The sequence below is a fragment of the Pleurodeles waltl genome, chromosome 3_1 (assembly GCF_031143425.1).
Source record: "Pleurodeles waltl isolate 20211129_DDA chromosome 3_1, aPleWal1.hap1.20221129, whole genome shotgun sequence".
NCBI lineage: Eukaryota > Metazoa > Chordata > Amphibia > Caudata > Salamandridae > Pleurodeles > Pleurodeles waltl.
Window position 1 is genome coordinate 1223513759 of NC_090440.1, and position 25229 is coordinate 1223538987.

At 44.9% G+C, this 25229-nt stretch overlaps 1 protein-coding gene across 1 annotated transcript in view; it reads left to right on the plus strand.

Moving 5' to 3' along the window:
* Positions 1-25229, plus strand: part of LOC138285069 (40-kDa huntingtin-associated protein-like) — a 665864-nt gene that overhangs the window by 550390 nt on the left and 90245 nt on the right. The window contains exons 10-11 of the mRNA XM_069224556.1: positions 19418-19464; positions 19559-19614. Coding sequence (XP_069080657.1) covers positions 19418-19464; positions 19559-19614 — 103 coding nt within the window. The remainder of the gene's footprint in view (positions 1-19417; positions 19465-19558; positions 19615-25229) is intronic.

Here is a 25229-nt window from a genome sequence, read left to right on the forward strand (position 1 = left end):
TCTGTGAACTTCAGGGCGGACAAACTCAGCCGGCGATGCTTAGCGGATCACGAATGGTATCTCCATCCGGAGGTGGTGCAAGGACTCGTTCAGCAGTGGGGAGAGCCTTAGTTAGATCTGTTTGCCTCCGTAGGGAATGTGCAATTTCATCAGTTTTGCTTGTTAGAGTTTCCAAGGGGGCTATCGATAGGCAACACTTTTCGTCGCAAGTGGAGTTCAGGCCTCTTGTATGCCTTTCCGCCCATACCACTTCTGCCCAGAGTTCTCAAGAAAATCAAGACCGACCGGGCCCAAGTAATCTTAGTGGCCCCGGATTGGGCATGGAGAGTCTGGTATCCAGAGCTTCTCAGTCTTCCAATCAGGTTGCCTCTTCGGGAGGATCTTCTGTCGAAGCAGCAGCAGAAGGTTCTCCACCCAAACATGTCAACTTTGGGGCTTCATGTGTGGAGGTTGAAGGGCGACAGTTGATGGTTTTTGACCTCCCTCCCGAAGCCTGTGATGTCATTCTGGTAGCCAGGCGTCCCTCATCTAAGTCGATTTACGCCTCCCGTTTTGTTTCATATTGTACAGAGAGGTCTATTGGTCCTCTTTCTTCTTTTCTATCTAATGTCCTTTGGTTTATTCTTTCACTCGCCCAACTGGGTTCCTCTTTAGAGACTCTTAAGGGCCATCTTGCTGCCTTATCAGCTTTTCTATGCTTTCCCGACCAACCGTCTTTGTTCAAGTCTCCAGCTGTAGAGAGATTCTTAAAAGGGCTCTTGCATATGTTTTCACCGGTGCCTTTTGTCATGCCCGAGTGGGATCTTAATCTTGTACTTACTTTTCAAATGTGTGCTCCTTTTGAGCCTTTACATAACTGTCCTTCCCGGCTGCTCACTATCAAAACAGCCTTTTTGGTGGCAATTACATCTGCCAGGAGAGTGAGTGAGCTGCAGGCTTTATCATCGAAACCGCCGTATCTCACGATATATCCTGATAAAGTAGTCCTCAGAACTCGTGCCTCTTTACTCCCCAAGGTGGTGACCCCTTTCCATCTGGGTCAAAATATCACCCTGCCCACCTTCTTTGCGCCACTGCATTTCTCTAAGGAAGGGAGCATCTTCATCGGCTGGACCCAAAAAGAGCGTTATCGTTCTACCTTGACCGCACAAAAGAGTTCCGGGTGGACAACCAACTCTTTGTGGGATACGTTGGTGCAAAGAAGGGCCGGGCAGTACAGAAACGGTTGCTGGGTCGTTCTCTGTATAAATATTTGCTACACTTTAGCCTAGAAGCAGCCTCCAGAGGGCTCACTCTACCAGTGGAAAAGCTGCTACCACTGCGTTAGCTTGTGGCGTGCTGTTACTTGACATCTGCCAAGCGGCAACCTGGACTTATTGCACATGTTTGCAAGACACTACTGCCTGGACAGCCAGGTGAGGCGAGAAGGGCATTTTCCCCGCTCGGTCCTACAGGACTTCCTGGTGTGAGAGATATCCTTGGGACCCGCCATCAGGAGTTACAGCTTGGGTATCTATTCTAAGGTAAGGAATCTGCAGCTAGAAGTCTCTGTCAGATGAACAAGTTACCTTCGGTAACAAATTATCTGGTAGACACTCTATCTAGCTGCAGATTCCTTACACCCACCCAGGCCTCCCATATATATATATATGCATCATGTTTTTGTATTTTTGCTTTTCTTAAGGGCATGTCTTTTTCTCCAAACAATCAAGTGAAAACTAAATTGTTTGTTGGCTCTTCCATGACTCTGTGCTTCTGGCGTGGGAAGTTGTGAAAAAGAACTGACGTATGCACGCCAGGGTGGTGCCTATATAGAAGACCGTAACGTCACAGACAGCTCCAAAGATGCTGACGATGCCATGTGGAGCTGGACAATGCCATGTGGATCCAAACGACGTCACCCGATGGCGCGCGCAGGGTACTGCTCAGCATAAAAATTCCGGATTCGAAGCTGACACCAGGGAATTCTAAAGTAAGGAATCTGCAGCTAGAAGTCTCTGTCAGATGAACAAGTTACCTTTGGTAACAAATTATCTGGTAGAGACTCTGTCTAGCTGCAGATTCCATACACCCACCCAGGCCTCCCATATATATATATATGCATCATGTTTTTGTATTTTTTTTTTTCTTAAGGGCATGTCTTTTTCTCCAAACAATCAAGCGAAAACTAAATTGTTTGTTGGCTCTTCCATGACTCTGCGCTTCTGGCGTGGGAAGTTGTGAAAAAGAACTGACGTACGTGCGCCAGGGTGGTGCCTATATAGAAGACCGTAACGTCACAGACGGCTCCAAAGATGCTGACGACGCCATGTGGAGCCGGACGACGCACGTGGATCCAAACGACGTCACCAGATGGCGCGTGCAGGGTACTGCTCAGCATAAAAATTCCGGATTCGAAGCTGACACCAGGGAATTCTAAAGTAAGGAATCTGCAGCTTGATAGAGTCTCTACCAGATAATTTGTTACCGAAGGTAAGTAACTTGTTCTTCGGTTCCGCATCGCGCTGGAAGCAGTGACTTCTGATGAGGTCAGCACGTGATGGCGTGTTGACATCATTAGATGTCGCTGGAGGATCCAGGGGGTGGAAGCGGAAAATATTCCCCTTCCAGCGCTTCCCCCGAGGGCCTATACCAGGACGTAGTGGTTTCGTCCGTGGAGTAACCACTAGGTCCTTGGCAAGGAAGGGCTTAAGAGAGAGAACGTGGAGCTTCCACAGCAATTATACTGCATGATGTTCCTGCTGCATCCTTTGGTATAGTAGTTGGATAAGGATAAGAATTGGGAGAAATGGATTTCGCAGACACACATGCCCCTGCTGCAGCTTCTCAGAGGGGAGTGGCGATATACTGATACACTCAGCATATGTGATTAGGCAGGTGTGCAAAGTCTGGTGCAGGGTGGTTTATCACATTATGAAACACGCACCGTTTGCGGCCTCAGTGCAAACATGAAATATCGATGCATTCAGACCGATCATGAAAGATGTGGCAATTGCAAGTTTGGAGGAGGGCAGATATGAAATTCAGGGAGACCTGTTCCTCCCGGAAGTAGGTTTGCAAAATCACAAGACACGTTCAGGTTTCAAACTGATCAGTTTTTGCAATGTACATGCATAACGCCAACTGTTAAAGAAGTCTGGCATATATTCCCGAACACTTCAGACACCACACAGAGATATTGCAAGTGCATATTTGTTCACTGCATCTGCTCAAGAGAAATTTTCAAAATTGTTTAGTCGTTCATGGCTCCCAAAACTTGTACTAGGGGTATTATTCTGTCAAATGAGCTATTTGGAAATCTTTCACTTTACTTCTATGAGATGATTGAAAATATTTATACCGATTTCCCAGAAGATTAGACTTATGTTACTAACTCATTAGCTCCTCAAGGAGTAGTGGAGCTCTGGGTCCTGCACCATTTTACTTTGAAAACATTTCCTTAGGATTGTTGGGTTAAGGCCATTTTAGACTGCCATTCTGGCTGTCATTTAAATCCTTGTCCCCGAGGATTCTTATTAAGGCAAGTCATATTTTAAATTTGATCTTAAATGAAACATATAATCAGCCACTTCAGCAAGCCGTAGTACCTAAGAGATGGAAACATGCACAATTGATTCTGATTTTAAAGAAGCCCTTAGCTGACCCTGAGGTTTTGCCTGTTTGCCCCATTTCCCTCCTACCAGCCTTTTCCGAAATGTTGGAGCATCTGGTGACCCAACGTCTTGCATAGTCCCCAGTTGGGATTTAAACCTTGTCATGGCATTGAGTCTGCTCTGTTAGAAGTAACAGAATTTATAAAAATGAATTTGAATCAGTGCAAATAAGCTGCAGTGATATTATTAAACCTCTCAGGTGCATCTGACACTGTATCACATCAGACACTAATACAATGTCTGGGGAGTTGTGGCATATATTTATCTGCCTTGGCGTGGCTTAATGCTTTATTTTGGACTGGTCCTAATCTGTTTATTTGCCAGCTTTCACATCCTCACCTGAGGTTTTGAAACCAGGAGTTCCACAGGGTTCAGGATTGAGCCCTACATTGTTCAATGTTTACATTGTTCATTTACCTGAGCTTATTCAGCTGTTTGATCTGAAAGTAGTGTAATACGCTGATGACAAGCAACGTATGTGTTTTGGAGGTAAATGCGGAACTTCAGAATGTATGTCTATCTTGCATGAATAATGTGGTGAAGTGGATAAAAAGCAGCAGCCTGAAACTTATTTGGCCCAAATCTGAAGTACTGCTCTTCTGCTGCTCCTCTTCAGTTTGGTCCATGGCTTGGTGGGCGTCAGAAATTGGTACGCCGCCTAGTCTGGCGAAAGAGGTCCGGAATTTTGGGGGTCAGATTTGGTAATGAACTGTCGTTTGCTCCTCAAGTGAAACCAGTGACAGCTGGTTGCTTCACCCCTTGAAAATGTTTTAAAAACTAATTCCATAATTCACAAGGAAAACAGTGGTTCATTCTTTTACTATCTGTGGGCTGCACTATGCCAATATACGCTACTGTAGTCTTTTAGAATATTCTCTTTGTTGGTTATAGATGGTACAAAATGCATGTGCTGGGCTCCTGTTAGGAATTCCTAGGCTGGAATCTGTCCCAGAGCATTTAAAAAATGTACATTGGTTCCTAGTTTGCCACTGCATTCATTTTAAATGTCTGCGTTTTAGTATTAGAGTGATTCACATTAACTGACCTAGTTATCTGAGAGATAAAATCCAAATGTATCACCCTACTAAAACAGGGCGATCCACAAACAAGTTCTGTTTGGCAGTATCACATTTTGCCAGGCTTGTTTATGTGTCATATTGTTTTCTTTGTTAGCCTCCTGGGATTTAAATGCTTTGTCTTTAGAAATCTGTTAAGCACCAAACAAACTTTCAAGAAATAATTGAAGACTTGGTTGTTTGGTCAGACTATTTAGCCCTGATTAAGAGACCTCCTTCAGCCCGTTAGCACCAGGACAGCTGCCAGAGAGCTGTTCACTTTATAAATATTTAATTCATTCATGCGATTTATTTGGTGTCCTCTAGCTTACCAAGATCTACTTAGGTTGGATCTCGAATTGCCCTAGTTGGTGGAGAAAATTAACAGACACCTTAAACATGACATAATGGTACCATCTTGTGCAAATCTACTCTTCGAACATGGTGGGGATGCTGCAGTGGAGCACCAAGGAACTTCATAAGCTCATGCAAAAGCATTGCTTGCTTGGGTTGCTGCTTAAAATAAAGGCGAGTAAAATGAAAAGGAGATTTGCAGCATTATGGGCAATACTGTCTGAAAGAATGTTAGCTGTATATTACCTGAGATCACCAAATCTTAGTAAATGGGTCATAACCATGTTGGAATAGGCTGCTGTGAAAGAAAGCTAAATGAAGAAAGTCAAGATGAAAAGATGATGAATGAGCAGAATAGTACCAATTAAACTTAAGTCTGCATTGATCATGGATGTTTTGATTTCAAGGAGTATTGAAGTATGTTAGAGATGGACAAAAATAAGCTAGGTATTCACAGCACCTACAACAGTGAGGCCTCTGATCCCCAGAGGCTGGTGCCATTCTTACCCAGCCAGGTGAAGTGACAGTGTTCAATGATATAATGAGTGCCCTGTCCTTGTGTGATCCCAAGTCTGGATCCTGTACAGAAAAGTCGGGTCATTCACGATAGACATGGCAGCACCCAGGGGCATAGGCTCAACCTGTCGTGCAGTGCTGTTGGTCAGTTTCCAGAGCTTGGAGCTGCTTCCGCTTGGCAGATGGAAAAGGTAAGTTGCCCTTCCCCCTAGCAAAAAAACAGGGTGGGGGTGGAGTTCTTTGGCCGGCCAACTCACTTTCAGTTATCGGTGCGACATCCTCAGCAACTACTGCGACCCTTTGGGAAACAGGGGCAGCTGGCGGGCTAGACCCAAAGGTCATGGTAGTAATCCTTTTTTCTGGGCCACTTCATGAACAGTTAGCCACAGCAATACTGGCAGCCTCTTCTGGCATATCGGGTTGCCTCGTGGCACCCTATCGGGTGCAGACACTTTAGGGTGGGCACCCTAAAAGAAATGTCATCCTCTGGCCCAATTAAGTTTACTGGTGGCTCCTTCTAACATAAGGGGTCATCGCTGTGAGATGCTGCAGGCCTGGTGCTTTCCTTCATGGGTCACTTCATGTGACTGAGGTCACAGCAGCTCTCCCTTGGCATACTGGGGTCCCCGGACTGTTCTGCACATGGGCAAAAATCCTAATGGTGTGGAGCCGCCCTCCTCACACCTCGCTCAGAGATTCGTCTCTTCAGGACTCCCCACTGGACCTAGCTCCCACTAACACTCTCCTCTTCCTCACAGTGCACACTGGTCTTGGCAAGCAGGCAGGCAGGCAATGGTGCTCCAGGGCAGGTGGTCTTGGTGTCCCTGGGTGATGTCGTCTCTCACAGCAGGGAGACTGGCAGGCCTAGACCCCTAGCCCCGCCCAAAAACAAAATTCTTGCAGAACTTCTCCTCACGTAGCCCACCTGGCTGCTTGGTGGATGACATTTTTTGGGAGACTCTCCTTCTATTAGTCCTTTTCCAGACACCAAATGTAATTTAGGGCATGGGTCTTATGTTGGGGTTCTGCTTCTTTTGAAGTGGGTACTTATCCTTTTCACCTTCCTTCGTTAAATAAATCTATCACTGAAGGCTCGCCTCTGAATCTGATTGTCCTTAACATAACTCATGGGAGTTGCCAGAGTTCACGCCTAGATATCAGCCACAATGATATGTGCATCAGAATGTTAATTACAGCACCCCAGCCCTACTCTTTATGATTTTTTTATCAGTACAATCTCCCTTCCTGAGATCTGTCCAGGCCCCTTCCATGTGATCTATCCCTAAATCAAAGTACCTTCTTTTGAGATGTAAAGGGAGTCTCTCCCTTCACTCGATTGCTTCTTTATTTTTTAGACCTAATTCTCATAATTCTGCCATATTGATTCTAATCAAACCAAGAAATGTTATTATCACAACCTCAAAACACTTATGAAGTTGCTAACTGTACAGTGTTATGGTAACCTACATCTCCTTTTTGTTATCATAGGTAAATGTTCACTCCAGATTTCTTTTTATGGATATAAAGGGTGATCCAGGGTATCATTGTGTATATATACATGCAAATTATCTTATATTTGTAAAAGTTTACAAGTCACAAAACCTTCTTCTAACTACCAGTGAGTTTAGCCTGGAATATGTATTTGTATTCTTTGTTTACAATTCTGATCATTACAAACGGGTAGACAATTTAAAGTGTCAGAATGTTAGTACATAATGCGAAGTCAGTCAGATTTATGCTATTTTACACTTTGTTCCCCTGATTGAGATGACAGTGTTTTCAAATTATTTTATTAAATTTACTATTTTTACTGTTGCAGTTTGTAACAAATTTTATAATAATATCCTCTGGTAGCAAAACACTAGTTTTATTTTTTAGAGGTTCTTCTCTGTCCCCGATCCTCAGTTTCCCAGCCCCTTTTGAATTTTTTTTGATTAATATAATGCACCAATTTAGCATAGTTTTTTAGCTCATAAAAATTTGTAATTGGGTGTGTTCTCAGTTTGTCTTTTTGATGCCCTGGCCATGCAAGTCAGATATAATCATAGCTGTCTCTTTTCTGTATAGTCTACACTGCAAGTTATCGTTTTTCACAAATATTTTTCCATGTTTTGTCACTATACTCAAGGGAATAATTCTTCATTTTTGTGATGCTAAGTTGGATCTTCAAGATATTCTTTTCATTTGTTCGGGCAACTGTAGATAGTTGTAAAATCATCAAAGTACCATTTCCAAAATGTAATCTGTTGTTGAAAGAAAATAGTGTTGGTACTTCAGAGAATCTCTATCTCAAACCTACCCATGAAAAGATTGGTATAGGAGAAAGCACACCTTTAGCTCATAGAATCCCCCTACTGCTTGCTGCTCTCTAATTATAGTAACTTTGTAGAGAAAACAGAGAGTTCTTTAACAACTGTATTCTGTATTCATTGTCTTTCAAACAAATAATTGGTCTAGTATTGAGAAAATATTCCTTTACCTTTAACCACCTTGATGTTTAATACTTGTTCATTTACCTTTAATATCCACCCATACCAGTTGTCATGGCCCATCAAATATCTTACCAGCAGGCTTTTACTATTTCTGGTATACAACAAGAAAACAAAGTGAATGCTATATTCTTTTAGGTTCTCTGTGTAGTCAGGCTACCTATAATTGTTTTTGCTAGCCGAATGGTACGGTGCATGAGATATTTGGCAGAGTTTTTCCAGTTCCATTCTGATATGAAGAGTCAAGAGTTGTGATATAATTATAAGATGCATCTGGCTCTCTAGGATGATAATTTAGTGTTTTTTTGTTAGTTGTATATATGTAATTAGAGTCAGAAATGTGTTCTTGTAACTTGTGCTTGACTGTTATAAACTGAACTAATTATGTGCTATGGTTACCAAGTGAAGGCTTTCTACTTCACAAGGCTATGTCATTTCGTTGTGCGTATAAGTCTCCTAGTACACATTATGTGTAAACAAGTGTTTTGTACAGAATTCTTCAGATAAGATAGCTATTGTGTTTTATTAACAGCACAGTATAGGTCCCTGTCTTATATTTTTTGTTTGATTGTAGGTCTGGAGTTTCCCAAACAACACTGGCATTCTGAAGGGATCTTTCCATCCTCTTATTTATTAGTGTAGCAATTGATAGTGGTGTGTAGAGGTTTGAATTGGCGTCCATAAGTTTATATTGAATGGCAAATTCACTTTTACATCTACTTTTTGACATATGTAGATTCAGTCAACTAAATGTATAGGAGATTGGGGTTATGTTTTATGTATTTTAAAGTTATTGTGATTAGGTGAAATATCGTCTGTTTTGACACGAGTTTCTAATGTAAACATATTCTGGAAAAAAGTTGGTAAAGATTGAAACGAGCTAACTTCATATGATTTGTAGGGGATGCTTTTCGAAGATAGTACCTTTTTTGGACTGACTTACGATAAATTACAGTTAGCATTTTGAAACCTTTTACTTTATTGTTTGGGCAGCAGCCCAAAAAAAACAATTTTAAATGGTCAATACAAATGATGGATATGTTCTTCTAGATATAAATTGAAGTTGTATTGAAAGACACAAGAATTTAGTTCCTTAACTACAGAATCATAAAAGATTTTAAAATTATTTCGAAACTGTGAACAAAGGAAGACATATTATATGAACTATAGAATGGAGGAGGTGGGGCTGGAATTTCGTGCTATCGTCTCTGGAGATTTCAATGCCAAGCTGGGAAGGCTCAGCACTTGGGTTAATCCCTTTATCTGTGACTGTGAGGATTACTTAGCGGACGGTCTGCTGGACTCTAGAGGCAGGGATCTAATTAAGGAACTCAGGAAAATGGGCCTTCTGAATTTTTAGGATATAGAAGCAGTAGGCACTCAGGAAGAGGGTCTGGATCCACCATTGACTATATTTTTGTGTCTCCTCCTATGAGACATCTGGTGATTGGGGGTGAGGTGTTAGGGGAGTGTTTCAGCGATCACAATCCCCTTAAAGTGTCCTTTAAACTCCTTGGGGCCCTACGTAAACTAGGACGAGGTAGGCCTGTAGCAGTGGTGACAAAGGACCAGGGTAGGCGGCTTGGCTTGGGTGGAAGCAAGTAGACTCCCAAAAAGTTGTAGGAAGGGTGGTGGGGGAAAATCTACATTTATTTATGGAAATACTCCTGATAGAGGCTCCAAATCCTAAGACTGTTATGGATGCTATAACAGTAGTAAATACAGCAGTTAGAGACTGCCTTTTTTCAGTAGGCAGCCACCCCAGTAAATGCAAATGTGGCTGGTATGACAAGGCCTGCTATGATGCAAGGGCAAACCTAAAGATGGCCACCAAGAAACATCCTAGAGATTGGGTCCTCATAAAAGAAGCTAGAATGAGGTATAAAAGGGCCCTGAGGGATAGTAAGCTAAAACATAAAGATAAAGCCTGGGAAGAGTTAGAGCGTGCTATAGCGCTGAAGGACCCTGGCCTGTTTTGGAAGGTGGTAAATAGAGGTTCCTTTGAAACAGAAACATCTGAGGGCCTTGGATGTAACATTGCCCCGGAGGCCTGGGTAATTCACTTTTGTAGAATTTTTTAGGGTACCCCCTTAAGAAATATCCGGGAGAATGTGTATGATATGGCTCCTAACCTAGCAATCAGGTTTTCGCTCCAGGAGGTTATTGATGCGATACAGAGTAGCGCGAGTAATGAAGCTCCGAGCCCGGATTCGATCTCTATGGACTCGTATAAAGCTAACCCCCAGCTATGGGCACCTATTCTCCTAAATGTTCTCAATGCAGCAGTTACTGTGGGCATTCCTGCCTCTTGGAGACCGGCATGTATTGTCTCAGTGTTTAAAAAGGGCGATCGAAATGATCCTAAGTCTTATCGCCCTATATCTCTCCTGGACTCTTCTGCGAAGATTCTGGGACGGATTATTCTAATGCGTCTGGAGGTCTGGATGATAGGAAATGATATTTTAAGCCGGGACCAGTATGGTTTTAGGGAAGGCCTCAGTACACGAGAACAATGTCTCAATCTACTGATGATGATCGGTAAATACACGCAGGCCAGGAAAGGTACCCTTTATCTTGCTTTTATGGACCTTAGCTGTGCCTTTGATAAAGTGAACCAGTCTATATTATGGGAAAGGCTAAATCAGTTAGGGTTGGATCCTAATATTGTAGAGCTGCTCTGATATCTCCATTCTGGGACAGTTGCAAATGTGAGGGTGGGGCCTAATGGGGAATGCTCAGAGGCTTCTAAGATTTCAAGGGGTGTGCGCCAGGGGTGTGTCCTGGCTCCTACTTTGTTCCTTCTATATACAAATGGATTGTCTGATTTTTTGATGGAACATTGTAGGGATGTCCCAAAGGTGAAGGGTATTGATATCCCTGTGCTGACGTACGCGGATGACACGGTCCTCATGGCCCGCACGATGAATGGTCTCCGGGAAATAGTTAGAGCCAACGCCACCTTTATGTCAGCTTTGGGTTTAGAGGTCAATTTTAAGAAATCACATTTTATGGTTTGCGGAAGACCCTTGAGCAGGGTGGGGGAGCTAAGGGTGGAGGATCCAGTTATTAGCAGGGTCCATGAGTTCCCATATTTAGGGGTCATTTTTGATGAGAAAGGATCTTGGAAACCCTGTATTGCCAGAAGGGCTGTGCATTTTCATGCAACAGTTGGTGCGACTTTTGACTTTGCTGTAAGGGTAGGTAGTAAACCTATCAAGCCCTTGCTTGAAATTTATAGGCGGAAATGCCTTCCTGTCCTGCTGTATGGTGCGGCACTTTGGGGGTATGGGGATACCCGAGCTCTTACAGTGGAAGAAAATTGTTTCTGCAGAAGGCTTCTGGGAGTGGGACAAAACATCCCTGGTTTTTGCCTTCACCTGGAACTGGAGCTTGAGTTTGTGCAGGACACTATCCAGTTGGCTCCCCTTCTGTTATGGATCTCAATCTGGAGTAACAAACATGCCACTCTTAATAGGGATATTTTAAGGGATTGTTTGGCTTGCAACAATGCAAAGAATATTCCCTGGCTGACGCACATAAGGAAGATGGCTCATGACCTGGGGCGGCCTGAATTGTTTGATTATCCTGAGGGCCTGACTAGCTATGATAAAAAATGGGTTAAGGATCATTTTCTGAGAATCCAGGAGACCAAGAGGGAGGGGGAGGCTTTAGGGAAAAAATCGATCAGGGATTTCATCATGCTAAAGATGTGGGTGGGTCCTGAGCGCTATCTCTTAGAGATAAAGGACGTGAGGGAAAGGTCTCTTATAACTCGATTCCGTCTGGGGATCATTAGAAGTAATTTGTGTTTCCCGCTAGGTCAGTATGGGGAAAAATGTATTAGACCTTGCCCCTGTGATGGGGTGTCCTATCAGACCTTGCTCCGTTTTACATTGTTTTGTGTCTTTTATGCACCGTTTAGAACTCGATTTTTATTACCTATCCTAAGGCCCAAGGGTTTCGTGCAATATCGTCCTGCTTTTATGTGGTTGCAAATGGCCTCCGATGTATTGGTGTGGAAGGGCCTGGGATCATTCTTGAAGGGAGCTATTACTTGGCATAAAAATGTAGAGTTTTTAGAATGAATTCTTCTATTTTATTGTTTTTATGAATGAGGTTTTTATATGTTTATATTTTTGATGGGTGTTTTTACTATATATGGTTTTATTGGTATATTAACAATGTATTGGTGATTATTTGCTGTAATGGATGAATTTTTTTCATACCGAATAAAAGTTTTGTTTCAAAGGAAGACATAACTAAAATAACAGTGGAGAATTATTGGATTTCAAATTTACATCAAGAATTTTGATTTTTGTATATGCCTTCCTAACTTTGGGCTGGACAGTGCACTAATTGCACCACTGAGGTTCACAGTGCAATAAGTAAGAACTGGCCAATAGATTCCTGTTAAAAACCCTTTGGCTTGCATATTGTTCTGCTCTCTATTGTGTAGTAGTTAAATATGCACTATACACTGCACGAGTGGAGCATATACCCAGTATGGCACAAATGGTAAATGGGAGTTTTTGGTCTGTTATTGAGTAGATGTCCCTTCACACACCACAGTGGTGTCAACACTTGAGTGCCAGGACAGGTAGTGTGAAAGCTTTCAGATTCACTTGGAAGAAATAAACCACCAGAAGTGAAACCACCATTTTTGCAGTCTACACTGTCCTCCATAGGCTCTCATTCCAGCCACACAGCCAAGTGTAAAATAAATCATACACATACTCACACACCCTATTTTGCAAACTAAAGCACACATACACTCCTTATACACAATAAAGTGCACATTCTTGGTGGAAAGAAGGTCAACATTTAGGGGGAAATGCACGTGGGACTGCCTTGCAATATCCTATTTAGGGATACTGTTAAAAAGTACAATCATGCATTTCTGATGGATACAACTACCTGTGGATTCCTCACCTAATGAATACTCCCATGGCGCCAGCATTAGACGGAAATCTTCTTCCTAGTCTCTGCACGTCGACGAGGACGTCACTCTAGCCCACGCGACGCCGTCTGACGTCATACAGGCAATAAGAGGTCCTCGACGACGTGGCGACGTCAGTTCCCTTTTTTCCGTGCATTCGAAACGGTTATCTTCGAGGGAGCAACTGTTACTTTCGTGGTTACAGTGTATTTTTTGCTGCGTAGTCCTTCGCTGCAGTAATAATGTCGCAGAGAAAGTCGGGTTTTAAGCCTTGTCATGAGTGTGGGGGCAAGATGTCAGTTACGGATCCTCACTCCGACTGTCTTTGGTGTTTAAGCTCCGACCACGACGTCTCGACTTGCGATTCATGCCAGCACATGAATCCAAAGGCCCTCAAGGAACGTGAGGCGAAGTTGTTTATGGCGAAGTCGAAGAAAGAAAAACATCATAAGAAGTCTTCTTCGCCAAGGCATCGGCGTCATCGAGACTCCCGGCGCCGTAGAGAATCATGGCGCCATTCGAGCAAGGAGACTCGTTCCAGGTCTTCGGATCAGCGCCGGAGGACTTGGGAGGTCAGTCCCACGGTCACGCCGCATCCATCGACGCCGTTGCCCTCTCCGGCGTCACCGACTTCACCTGGACAGGCGTCGGTGATTGAAGTGGTGCAGCCTCTGGTGTTGTCCCCTGCGTCGCAGACGTCGAGGCCGGCGTCGGGGTCGCCTTCGATACAGGCACCCCAGTATCCGGCTTTTCCCACCCCTGGAGCCGATAGTACTGCATTCCTAAATGCGATGTATACCATCTTCCAACAGATGGCTCCAGGGGGTGCTCCGGCTGGCCCTTTGGCCTTTTCATTGGGTGATCCTGCGCCTCTACGGCCGGCACCCTTTATGCCCTTTCTCCCTTTTGGGAACGTGGGCTCGGCGCCGGTGTCGGCGCCGATGGCCGCTCTGGTGGCTTCGGAGGGATTGGCCCCGGAGATTTCCATCCCGTCGACGTCGGGATTTCGTCCTGTGACTCCGGTGGGTCCATCCGCTCCGAGTGCTCTTTCATCGGCGCCGAAGTTACCTGTGGCGTCGGACGCGGCGTCGGTGGCTTCTGAAGATCGGCGCCGATCTTCGGCTTCGGCGGAGGCATTGTGGACTCCGCATATCGAGCAGAGACTTCATTCGAGGAGACGTGCTCTCCGTTTATTAGAGGAGCAGGAGTACCAACGAGTCCTGGAAGAAGGAGAACTAGAGGACTCGGGTGATGGACTGCATGGTCTAGATACAGCCAGTGGGCTGGACACTTCCCCTGAGTGGGATCTTTCGTCTCCAGGGGAATACACGGAGGAGGCTGCTTCCTTTCATGCAGTGGTACGGAAGGCAGCTAGTTTTCTGGACCTGCCTTTGCCGGTGGCAGAGACAAAACAGAACCTTCTGACAGAGGTGCTTCATCCGGCCTCAGCTGCGGCAGAGCCTCTATTGCCCTTTAATGACGCTTTGCTGGATCCGGTGCTAGAGGTGTGGAAGAGACCAGTATCTTCCCCAGCGGTTCATAGAGCCGTAGCCAGGAGGTATCGAGCTGCACCAACTGACCCTGGCTTTCTTTCTAGGCACCCTACACCGGAGAGCTTGGTGGTGCAGGCCTCCTGTTCATCCAAATCAGCGCCTGGTTCTTTCCCGACGGTGCCTGGGGACAGAGACTCGAAGAAACTGGATGCGCAGTCCAAGAAAATCTTTTCGTCCTGCAGTCTGGCGTTGAAGGCCACCAACGCAACTTGTATCCTGGGGAGATATATTCATGCTCTTATGGATGACATTTCCTCATCATTTACGGAGCTTCCCCAGGGTCTTTTGGATGTTGTTTCAGATGCCCAGGCTGCCGCGACCCAGATTATTCAGTCTGGGCTGGACACGACCGACTCGGTGGCCAGAGCAATGGGCACGACTGTGGTGGCAAGGAGACAGGCCTGGCTCCGTAATTCGGGGTTTTCTGCAGATGTGCAGTCAACCCTATTGGATCTCCCTTTTGATGGGGACAAGCTGGTGGGCGCCAAGGCAGATTCGGCCTTGGAACGTTTTAAGGAGAGCAGGGCCACAGCCAAATCGCTAGGACTCCAAGCTCCTTCTTCCTCTGCCTCTTCCAGGATTTTCAGGAGGTTTCGGGGATTTGGGCGTGGCTCTTCCTCCTCTTCCTTTCGGGGGAGATTCCAGCAACCTACCTCTTCCCATCCCTATAGATCTTTCAGAGGGAGAGGGAGGGCCCGCACCAGAGGAGCCTCTCAGCAGCACTCTGCCTCTTCCTCGTCCTCTGGAGGGGTGCAGCAGGGAAAGCAGCCTTAGGCTTCCACCATTTCCCACTCACTCCTCTCCTGTAGGGGGAAGATTACAGCATTTTCTCCGCAAGTGGAAGACTATTACGACGGACACTTGGGTTCTCAGTATTGTGGGAAAAGGCTACACCCTTCCTTTTCGGGAGTTCCCGCCCCTCATCCCGCCCCGCTCGTCTTATTGTTCAGAAGAACACCTCCTGTTGCTAGAACAGGAGGTACAAGTCCTCCTTTCAAAGGGCGCGGTAGAGTTGGTCCCAGAGCAGGAAAGGGGTCGAGGTTGTTACTCAAGGTATTTCCTGATTCCCAAGAAGGATGGTCGGTTGAGACCAATCCTGGACCTGAGGATCTTGAATTGGTTCCTCAAACAGGAAAAGTTCAAGATGCTGACCCTAGCTCAGGTGCTTTTGGCGTTGAACAAGGAAGATTGGATGGTGTCTGTCGACTTGCAGGATGCTTACTTTCATATCCCGATACTCAAGTCACACAGGAAGTATCTCCGGTTTATGGTGGGATCGCAGCACTATCAGTTTGCGGTCCTTCCGTTTGGTCTTACTTTAGCACCTCGAGTCTTCACGAAGGTGATGTCGGTGGTTGCGGCAGAGCTCAGAAGGAAAGGGATAGCAGTATTCCCTTACTTGGACGACTGGTTGATCAAAGCAAAGTCGCCGGAGCTTGTGTCGCATCATCTGCAGTCAACGACTCAGTTGTTGTTCGACCTGGGTTTTTCGGTGAACGAGCCCAAATCTCACCTGGAGCCCTCTCAGCGCCTCCTGTTCATAGGGGCAGTACTGGATACAACATTGAGTCGAGCCTTTCCTCCGCCTCAGCGGATTCAAGATATTCAGGAATTGGTTCCAATGTTTAGAAATGGAGCGGTAGTTCCAGTCCTCAAGGTCCTTCGTCTGCTCGGTCTGTTTGCCTCCTGCATTCTGTTGGTCACACATGCTCGCTGGCACATGAGGGCTCTTCAGTGGTGCCTCCGAAGGCAGTGGTCTCAACACAAAGGAGATCTAGAAGGTGCTGTCAAGATCTCCAGAGATGCTGCTGTGGACTTGAAGTGGTGGATTGCGAGCAACAATCTTTCACAAGGAAAGCCGTTCGCGCAGTCGCCACCAGTGGCCACGGTCATAACGGATGCTTCCACTCTAGGGTGGGGAGCTCATCTGGGGGATCTGGAGATCAAAGGCCTTTGGTCTCCAGAGGAGCAGATGTTTCATATCAATCTGTTAGAGTTACGGGCTGTACGTCTGGCTCTCAAGGCCTTCCTCCCTTCCCTTCGTGGTCAGTCGGTACAGGTCCTGACGGACAATAATACCACGATGTGGTACATAAACAAACAGGGAGGAGTAGGGTCGTACCTTCTCTGCAGAGAAGCTCTTCGACTATGGACCTGGGCAAAGGACCATCAGATTTGCTTGGTAGCAAATCATCTGGCCGGGGTCTTGAATGTACGTGCGGACGGTCTCAGTCGCCAATTCTCGGCAGACCACGAGTGGCGTCTCCATCCAGATCAAGCCCGTTTGATCTTCCAAAGGTGGGGGTTTCCTCGGGTAGATCTGTTTGCCACTCTGGAGAACGCGCATTGTCCGTTATTCTGCAGCCTCCAGTATCCGATGCAGGGAGCGTTGGGGGACGCGTTTCAAATAACCTGGTGCGGCCAGTTGCTTTACGCGTTTCCTCCCATACCCTTGATTCCTCGAGTATTGAGGAGGATTCGCCAAGACCGGGCGCTAGTCATCTTAATAGCTCCGGATTGGCCAAGGAGGGTGTGGTACTCCGACCTTCTCCAACTCTCAATGTGCCCTCCGCTCCGTCTCCCTTTCAGGGCAGACTTCCTCTCGCAGTCGCAGGGGCAGGTTTTACACCCCAACCTCCAGAGTCTGCACCTACATGCCTGGAGATTGAACGGGGCAACCTGAGTTCCTTCTCTCTCCCGCCTGATGTAGTGGATGTTATATTAGCGGCCAGGCGACACTCCACTAAATCTATCTACGCTAATAGGTGGTCTAAATTTGTTGCGTGGTGTGGAGAGAGGCAGATTGATCCCTTACATGCTCATCTACCGGACGTTTTGTCTTTTGCTCTATCTCTAGCGCAGAAAGGTTGTGCAGTGGCTACCATTAAGGGTTATTTGTCGGCCTTGTCAGCCTTCATTTGTCTTCCAGACCAACCATCGTTATTTAAATCCCCTATTGTTATCAGATTCTTGAAAGGTCTTCTAAATAAATATCCTCCAAAACCATTCGTTATGCCGCAATGGGATTTGTCCTTGGTCCTGACTTTCCTTATGGGGTCCCCTTTTGAGCCTATGCATTCTTGCCCCTTAAGGTATTTGGTTATAAAAACAGTTTTCCTGGTAGCTATAACATCTGCAAGGAGAGTGAGTGAGTTGCAGGCCTTATCGGTAAAGCCCCCTTATACAACTTTTTATGGAGATAAGGTGGTGTTGAGGACCAAGGCTGCTTTCCTCCCGAAGGTTGTTTCACCCTTCCATTTGGCTCAGACAATTACTTTGTCCACGTTCTATCCTCCGCCTCATCCTTCTAAAGAGGAAGAAAGACTGCACCGTCTGGACCCAAAGAGGGCGTTGAGCTTCTTTATTGATAGAACAAAGGATTTCAGGCTGGAGGATCAGCTGTTCATCGGGTACGTGGGCAAGAGGAGAGGAAAGGCAGTCCACAAGAGAACACTCTCCAGGTGGGTGGTTCTTTGCATTAAAATCTGTTACTCTTTGGCAAAGAAGGACCCTCCTGAGGGCATTAGAGCTCATTCCACCAGAGCTAAGTCGGCCACTTCGGCCTTGGCCAGGGGTGTTCCTGTGGTTAACATCTGCAAGGCCGCAACTTGGTCGTCCCTTCACACTTTTGCGAAACATTACTGTTTGGACTCTGAGGTCAGAAGGGACGGCCATTTTGCACGGTCAGTGCTGCAGGATTTCTTGGTTTGACCATTTAGGCACCCGCCACCGGGCGTGGTACTGCTTTGGGACTCTATTCATTAGGTGAGGAATCCACAGGTAGTTGTATCCATCAGAAGAACGAGTTACTTACCTTCGGTAACGACTTTTCTGGTGGATACATTAGCTACCTGTGGATTCCTCACGGTCCCACCCGCCTCCCTGTTGCCTTTCTGGTCTTACCAAGTAATCCTTGAGTGCGCTCCTCTTGGTCTTCAAGGTTGCAATAGACGTTGTATATATGGATACTTGTGTATATTATCTGTATATATATATATATATATATATATATATATATATGTATATATCTTTGTGTACATACATGATTTGCATATATTTGTTCGTTATATTAAATTTACAGCTATTCATTGCAATATTGTGTATTTTACAAGGTTATGGGATGTTGCCTTGCTCTTTCATTGCATTGGGTGGTTGTTCTCATGCACGTAAAAAAATGTTGGTACTGACGTCGGCACGTCGTCGAGGACCTCTTATTGCCTGTATGACGTCAGACTGCGTCGCGTGGGCTAGAGTGACGTCCTCGTCGACGTGCAGAGACTAGGAAGAAGATTTCCGTCGAATGCTGGCGCCATGGGAGTATTCATTAGGTGAGGAATCCACAGGTAGCTAATGTATCCACCAGAAAAGTCGTTACCGAAGGTAAGTAACTCGTTCTTCTGCACTATAATTGGCTGCTAGTAACCTTGAATGTCCTAGCCTGGTTCAAATGACCAGTAGTAACCCCTTAGTAGTGGTGGAGGTACATTTTGAGCGCTCTCCTTGTCAAGTTTGTGTTGTGCGTTTGAATGTTACCAAGATTGTGGCATACCTCCAAGGCACTCAACTTGTCATGCCCACTGAGGGATAAAATGCAGGGCAGGTGACGAAAAATCTGACGTAGGCAAAATCTAACAAAGGCATAGTGACACAACTTTACTGCCAACCCTGCACCCCATTTTTTACAAATACTGTATGAAGAGGACAAATAATTTTTAGTTTTGGTGGTTTTACTCCTTATATACCTGCATTATTGTAAAGCATTGAGCTATTCTGTTGTTGTGATCATGTTTTTTTCTGTTTACCGTTAGCTGACCTCAAACTAATGCTTCAGAATATTAATGTAAATTTTTGGACTTCACAGTGAATTACTTGCCCGAAGAAGTTTTCCTGTTGCTGCAGTCAGTGGTGGTAAGTGTCTCCTCATAGCTTGTTTTCTGATGATTTGAAAATGTTAACACAAAGGAAGATGAGAGTATAAATAAGCAAGTCTTGTTTGTTTCAGATGGCTTGTCAAGAAAAGGATATTGAATCTTTGAAAATCTTACAAGTGGAGCTCTGGTAGGTATCCCTCATTGTAAATAACTCTTATCCCTGATCTGTGGTTGTCAAATACACTGCAGCCCTTATGTATCGCAAACAGTTATATTCAGACAAGATACTTAAGTGCTCCTCCAGCAAAACTGTGAGTTACAATAAATCACTATGTATTTCTTTTCAGTGGTTTCCTTTGTTCTACCTGTTAGGCAAGTGATCCATTGTGGGCTCAAGACAGCTCAACTCATGCAATAATTTAATTTACTGAATATTAATGGAAATTATATATGTAGTATTGATTCTGAAATGTATGGTATATATTCAACCCTTCTGGATCGCTGCTGCATACACTTGTCTTACGCTACCTGCAGTTTTTCTGTATATAAAAATGACCAATAGGCCCATCCTGCCATCTTCAGAAAATGCTGCTTTTACTCTGTCTCCAGCTTTCTAAGAGAGGAGGATTTTGAATTACCGGAAACTGCTGCTTCCAAATTACAAGAAGGCTGCTTAGTAGGGGAAGGCATTGAACAACTATTGCACAGCGCATGGCCCTCTTGTTTGATTTGCAAGACTGCAGCTCTTTCTCAAATTTCTCACATGTTTGTTCTTAAGATATTTCACTTCATTTTGGTTTTTGGAACTCGCCGGGAGTTCTGTCCGTCACCTGTCCTCCCTTGCTTGTTGTCTCACGGCTGTGCCTCAAGTTTGAGCTTTCTTTCCAGACCCACTTTGTTTGAGCTTTCTTTCACAAATACTATGCCATTACCTGGGGATTAGCCACCATATTCCCGCTTGTTACATGTATGACCCTGCCACAACCAAATATGGACCAGAAAAGTATTCTTTCAGTTAAAAGGATTGCCCCTCTACCCCTGTCAAGGGTGGATCTGAGGTGCCTTAACATCATAACTGCAAAACCAGCTGCTCCTGAGGTGACTTAACACAATGCTCCGTCCTGAAATGCTGTAAAACTGTGCATGAGGTCTATGTTGCTCATAGGTTACTGTATAAAAATGAATAATTGATCTTAGTTTGCTACCAAAGGTTAAAGCATTGACTAGCCTCACCTTTTCTGTGTAGTCTCTGCTACACTACTTCATACCGTTTATGAGAGTTTTTGGCACTACAAGACAAATATACAAAGAGTGAGTATGAATTGCATTGTATTACACTGTAATTACATTTATGTCCACTTATGTAGTGCCGCCTATCCGATGAGACCCTAATAGGCTTCGTCGAGAGGTAGCCCTCTACTCTGAGAATGTCATGGATGGAAGATCGTATCTGTTATATGGCCTATGTGGGTAGAATGGGTAGCGTTATTAAGGACCAGGTTTGTACTCTCATTGTATTTCATGTCACTGTGCATATGCATTGGCTTGAGGAGAAAAGACTAACTTACAGAATGTCTTGCACGCAGATAGGCATGTAGTCTGTTAGGTAATCTACAATTTGGTCCTAAAACTGATCACGCAAACAGTCATGCAAGTGGTCATGCAATGATATGCCTACCATATGATATCAGAATTTGGAAACTTCATATAGCCCTTAGTGATGGGTACTTCTAATTGCAGATTTCTCACGTTGGGAACCTCCCAAGACCCCAGATTGAACCCAAAAACCTTTGCAATAGCTCCTGCAACCGGTGGGTGGTGCTTTTGACTTCTATTCTTTCACAAGACAGGACAACTTGGACCTGGATATACACGACAGCCCTCTGTGCCTTCTTCAGTTCCTCTTTATCTGTTTTCCTAGACTACCAATTTTTGTGTAATTTATGGAAATATTGTCTAAAATCAGATATTTGCCCTGTGCAGGGATATTGTCCTGAAAATGACAAATTTTAATTCATGTCGAGCATGCCAAAGCAGATGTCTAAAACAGGCCTACGTGACTCCAATGTTTGTGCTAAGTGTGTTCTAATGCATCTAAAAGCCACCCAGAAGAGGGAAGCTAAAGTGTAGACCGCCATGTAAAAGAAGAAAAGTCTTGCTTGTCCAGGTTGGCCACAACAGGTAAGTTTAAGACTAAGAATTAGTCCAGGGAGAAATAAGGTTATAAGCACAAGAAGCTTCTTGACATTCAGATGCTGTTGTTCCATGTGAAGGTCAAGGAGAGGGTGTTTGAGAAACCACACTTGGCCTCTGCCATTTGACTTTGATCTGATGCCACATCTGGAACCCATGCTCCCAGAGTTCTCCTAGCCACCTTCAACTCCTCAGCCAGTAAAGTACTTCCAGAAAACTATCCTGCAGAAATTCCAAATTGTTTTGGGCTCATCTGGTGCACCTTTTGACTCTGTGAATCTGTTGAGGGCAGTCCACCCCATGCCACCTACACCATCGGTCCATTCTCAAACCCTATTATGCCACCTGTGCTGGTTACTCCTTCAGTGATCTTATCCCGGTTCTAGTAGTGTCAAATCTGGATCTGTCTCTGAGTCTGGTACCTTTCTCATCAAGAACTCGAATGATGTGAAAGTTTACCATTGCAAAAGCAGAACCACGAGTTGAAGAAGACTTGTTCCTCTGCCCCAACAGTACTATTTCTAGGAGATCAGATGCTTTCCAAGGCCTTCAAAATACACCTCATGGTGTTGAATATGTGGAGTCAGATAACTTCCTTCTGTCTCATTATACAACTGAAGAACTATAGCTTGACTTTTAGAATGCCAGCGGCTTGGGACCCACTGCTGTTGTTGGATGCTGGGAATCAACTTTTCCTCTAGTCAGATCAGGAGCCATAGGCACAGTCCAATATTTACTAGCCCAAAGTGCAGCAGGTGCAGCCTCTCTCTGTTTGGGTCCAAGGTTAGCTAGGCAATTCTTCTTTGGTCCTCTCACTTATTCTAGTGTGATCTGAGGGTCAGGGGGGCATATTTAGCCCAGGAAAGTGCCCTGTGGGGACCATGTGGTTATTAGCCAATGGGCTGCTGGGTTCCCTCCTGCTTAGTGATGATGTTCTTGTGATGTGTGGCATCTGGCTATTCCAGAATACCAGATTCTTGCTCCTTTCAAGATGGCATGACCCTTCTTCGGTCATCAGGAGCATGGTAGCCCACCCTAGATATGTGGCTACCTGAGGGCTACAAGCCCACAGTAATACCGGTTTGGGGGTGAGTTTCCCCTCCCTAGCCCTGTCTCCATGCTATCTACAGGAACAAAAGACATCCTGCTCAGGGGTGTTGTGCCGGGCGGCACATAAAAGGCAGCTTCCCCTTTGAAGCTTGCCTCTGGGCTAACCCCTCATGTGGCCATCCTCGCAAAAGAGGTGACACCTCGCTGTTGCTTTGGCACTGCCTTTGCTCCTGGGCCTAGGCATTGCTCACATGTCTCCCCAAATGATCAGAAAGCTTTTTGTGTGTGTGCCTTTGTGGGAACACAAAGTGGCAACTAAGTTGCCTAATTTTAATAGTGACATTAATTCCAACCTGGCCATCAGGTCACATTTAATGCCACAATTGATTTGATAATTTACATGACCCAGTTTGGTAGTCCCAGTTAAAAGTTTGCCTGGTTAGACTGCTAACTTTACCCACAGCAAAACAACAATTTGGAAGTGCTGCTGCTGAAACATATGTCTTATTTAACAAAATATAGCTCTGTGCCATAGGACTCCATTGGCCTTCCTTAGGTAAGACATATAAGGATAACGTGGCTTCACTATTAATGTGAATGGCAAATTTGAACTGGCAGTGAAAACACTGTCCTTCCAGCTGGCAGTGGCAGGCTGAAAGGCATTTTGTACCTTTGTCACACAAAGGGTGGCACAAACAGTGCTGCAACCCTAAGAGGACACTGTGTCTTACATGCCTTGGGTACCCTGGGTACTATATACTAGGGACTTATAAGTAAACCAGGCCTTTCCAGTTGGATATTTCCAGTTCACCATGTACCTTGTATAGGGTTAAAACACTGAAACTGAGGTCTGGTTAGCAGGCCTCAGTGCACTCAGCTACCAGCAGCTTCAGTCCAAAAAGTTGGGGGTGAATATGCAAAAAGAGACATTTCCTTATACTGTCAATCATCCTATCACAAGGTGCCACTGGCAAGCACCTTGTGGTTCTAAATTCTTGTCCCAACGTCTTAATCCAGAGAGCCTAGTAGTATAAGCTGCACAACTAATGCCAATACAAATTATTTTCCTACTACTCTACCAGAGTCCAAGAGAATCAATGCTGTAGGCAATACACTGTTTTCCTCTGCCAGTGTCACACTGTGCTCTTTAAATGCAGTTTACCTCCTGTTTGCTACACTTACGTCTTTTAGGACATGAGCATTTTTGCTTTTGTTCAGCTGGTCCATGATGGACAAGACATTTTGAAATACGTCCTGCATTCTGTACTGGACACCATGGATTCTGTTGCTTGTGCAGTGAACACAAGTTTAATTATCAGACCGCAGACTGCGCTCTACTGGGTTTTTGGGGACACCCATACTTCAATGCTATGTATGCTCTTTCATGGGGCCAAACTTTTTGTCAAAAAGCTGAGGTTCCCCCAGAGTATCTAAAAAAAAAACTATGGTATCATGGCCTCGCCAGTTCCATCAACAGGATAAAAAAATTGAAGGCTGTTCTAGCACCGTTGCTTACCATTAGTGGCAGCTCTTTCAGTATTCAACCAGCCAATGACTGGTAGTAGGAGCAGGGATGGTACCAGAGAATTAGGTCAAAAGCAGCAGAAAAACTACTGTCCTCCCCTCTCTTCTAGGTACTACTTTCAAAACTCTTAAGGTTATTCTAAATCAAACATTTGAGACCACTAGGTGCCAGGATTAAGCATTATCTAGCTCACTGGTACTCCATTATGTCACACCAACAGATCTTTTTGATTGCCTAAGTTGTATGTGCTCTTCTCTTTCTGAACACCTCTCCCAACATGCTGCTAGTTTTCACTTAGATGTCAGCATTTTACAGTAGTGTTCTTTCAAAAGAAGTGCTCTTTTGTTTGCCAAAGTGGCAATTAATAATGACCCATGGTGGAACAAAGTTTGAGATGTTATTTCTAGTACTTCCATGTCCCAAGAAGCATTGGGGCTTGAGACAGAGAGGCCTAAGAATTTTGATCTCTTGAATATATTTAGAATGATGTAATTTGCATAGGTTTATGCGTCCTTCAACCTCCCTGGTCTTTCAGGACTCGTACTTTCCTGAATGAGTCCTGTCATCCCAGAGGAAGTATAATTTTGTGATGGGGTCATATCACATTCTGTTCATCATCCTACCTTTCAGCCTTACATCAGCCTCTCAGGATCTTACAAGGTCATGTTCATGATTATGGCCCTTCTTCGCAGTTTGGGATAGATAAAGTCTGTTACATTAGTGAATGATTGTTGAAGGTGGGTTTGCTTCAGCTACTGTAGGGGCACCTGCAAAAGATGGTGTTATTATAATCCGTCCCTGGGTTTTACATAAGCGCCCCGTTATGAACCTCCTCAGAGCCTGCATTTTATGTGGGCTGTTCTGGATACAGTGGATACTTACACTCTCACAACGAGTCCAGAGGAAAGCTGTTCCAGAATTGATGTTGATCATGCATCCTTTTAGTGACTTATGCTTGATGGCATATGTAGGGGCCTTCAGTAGAACCTGAGCTGCAGTGGGTCCAATATTGGCGATGCTTGTTGGGCAAGGTC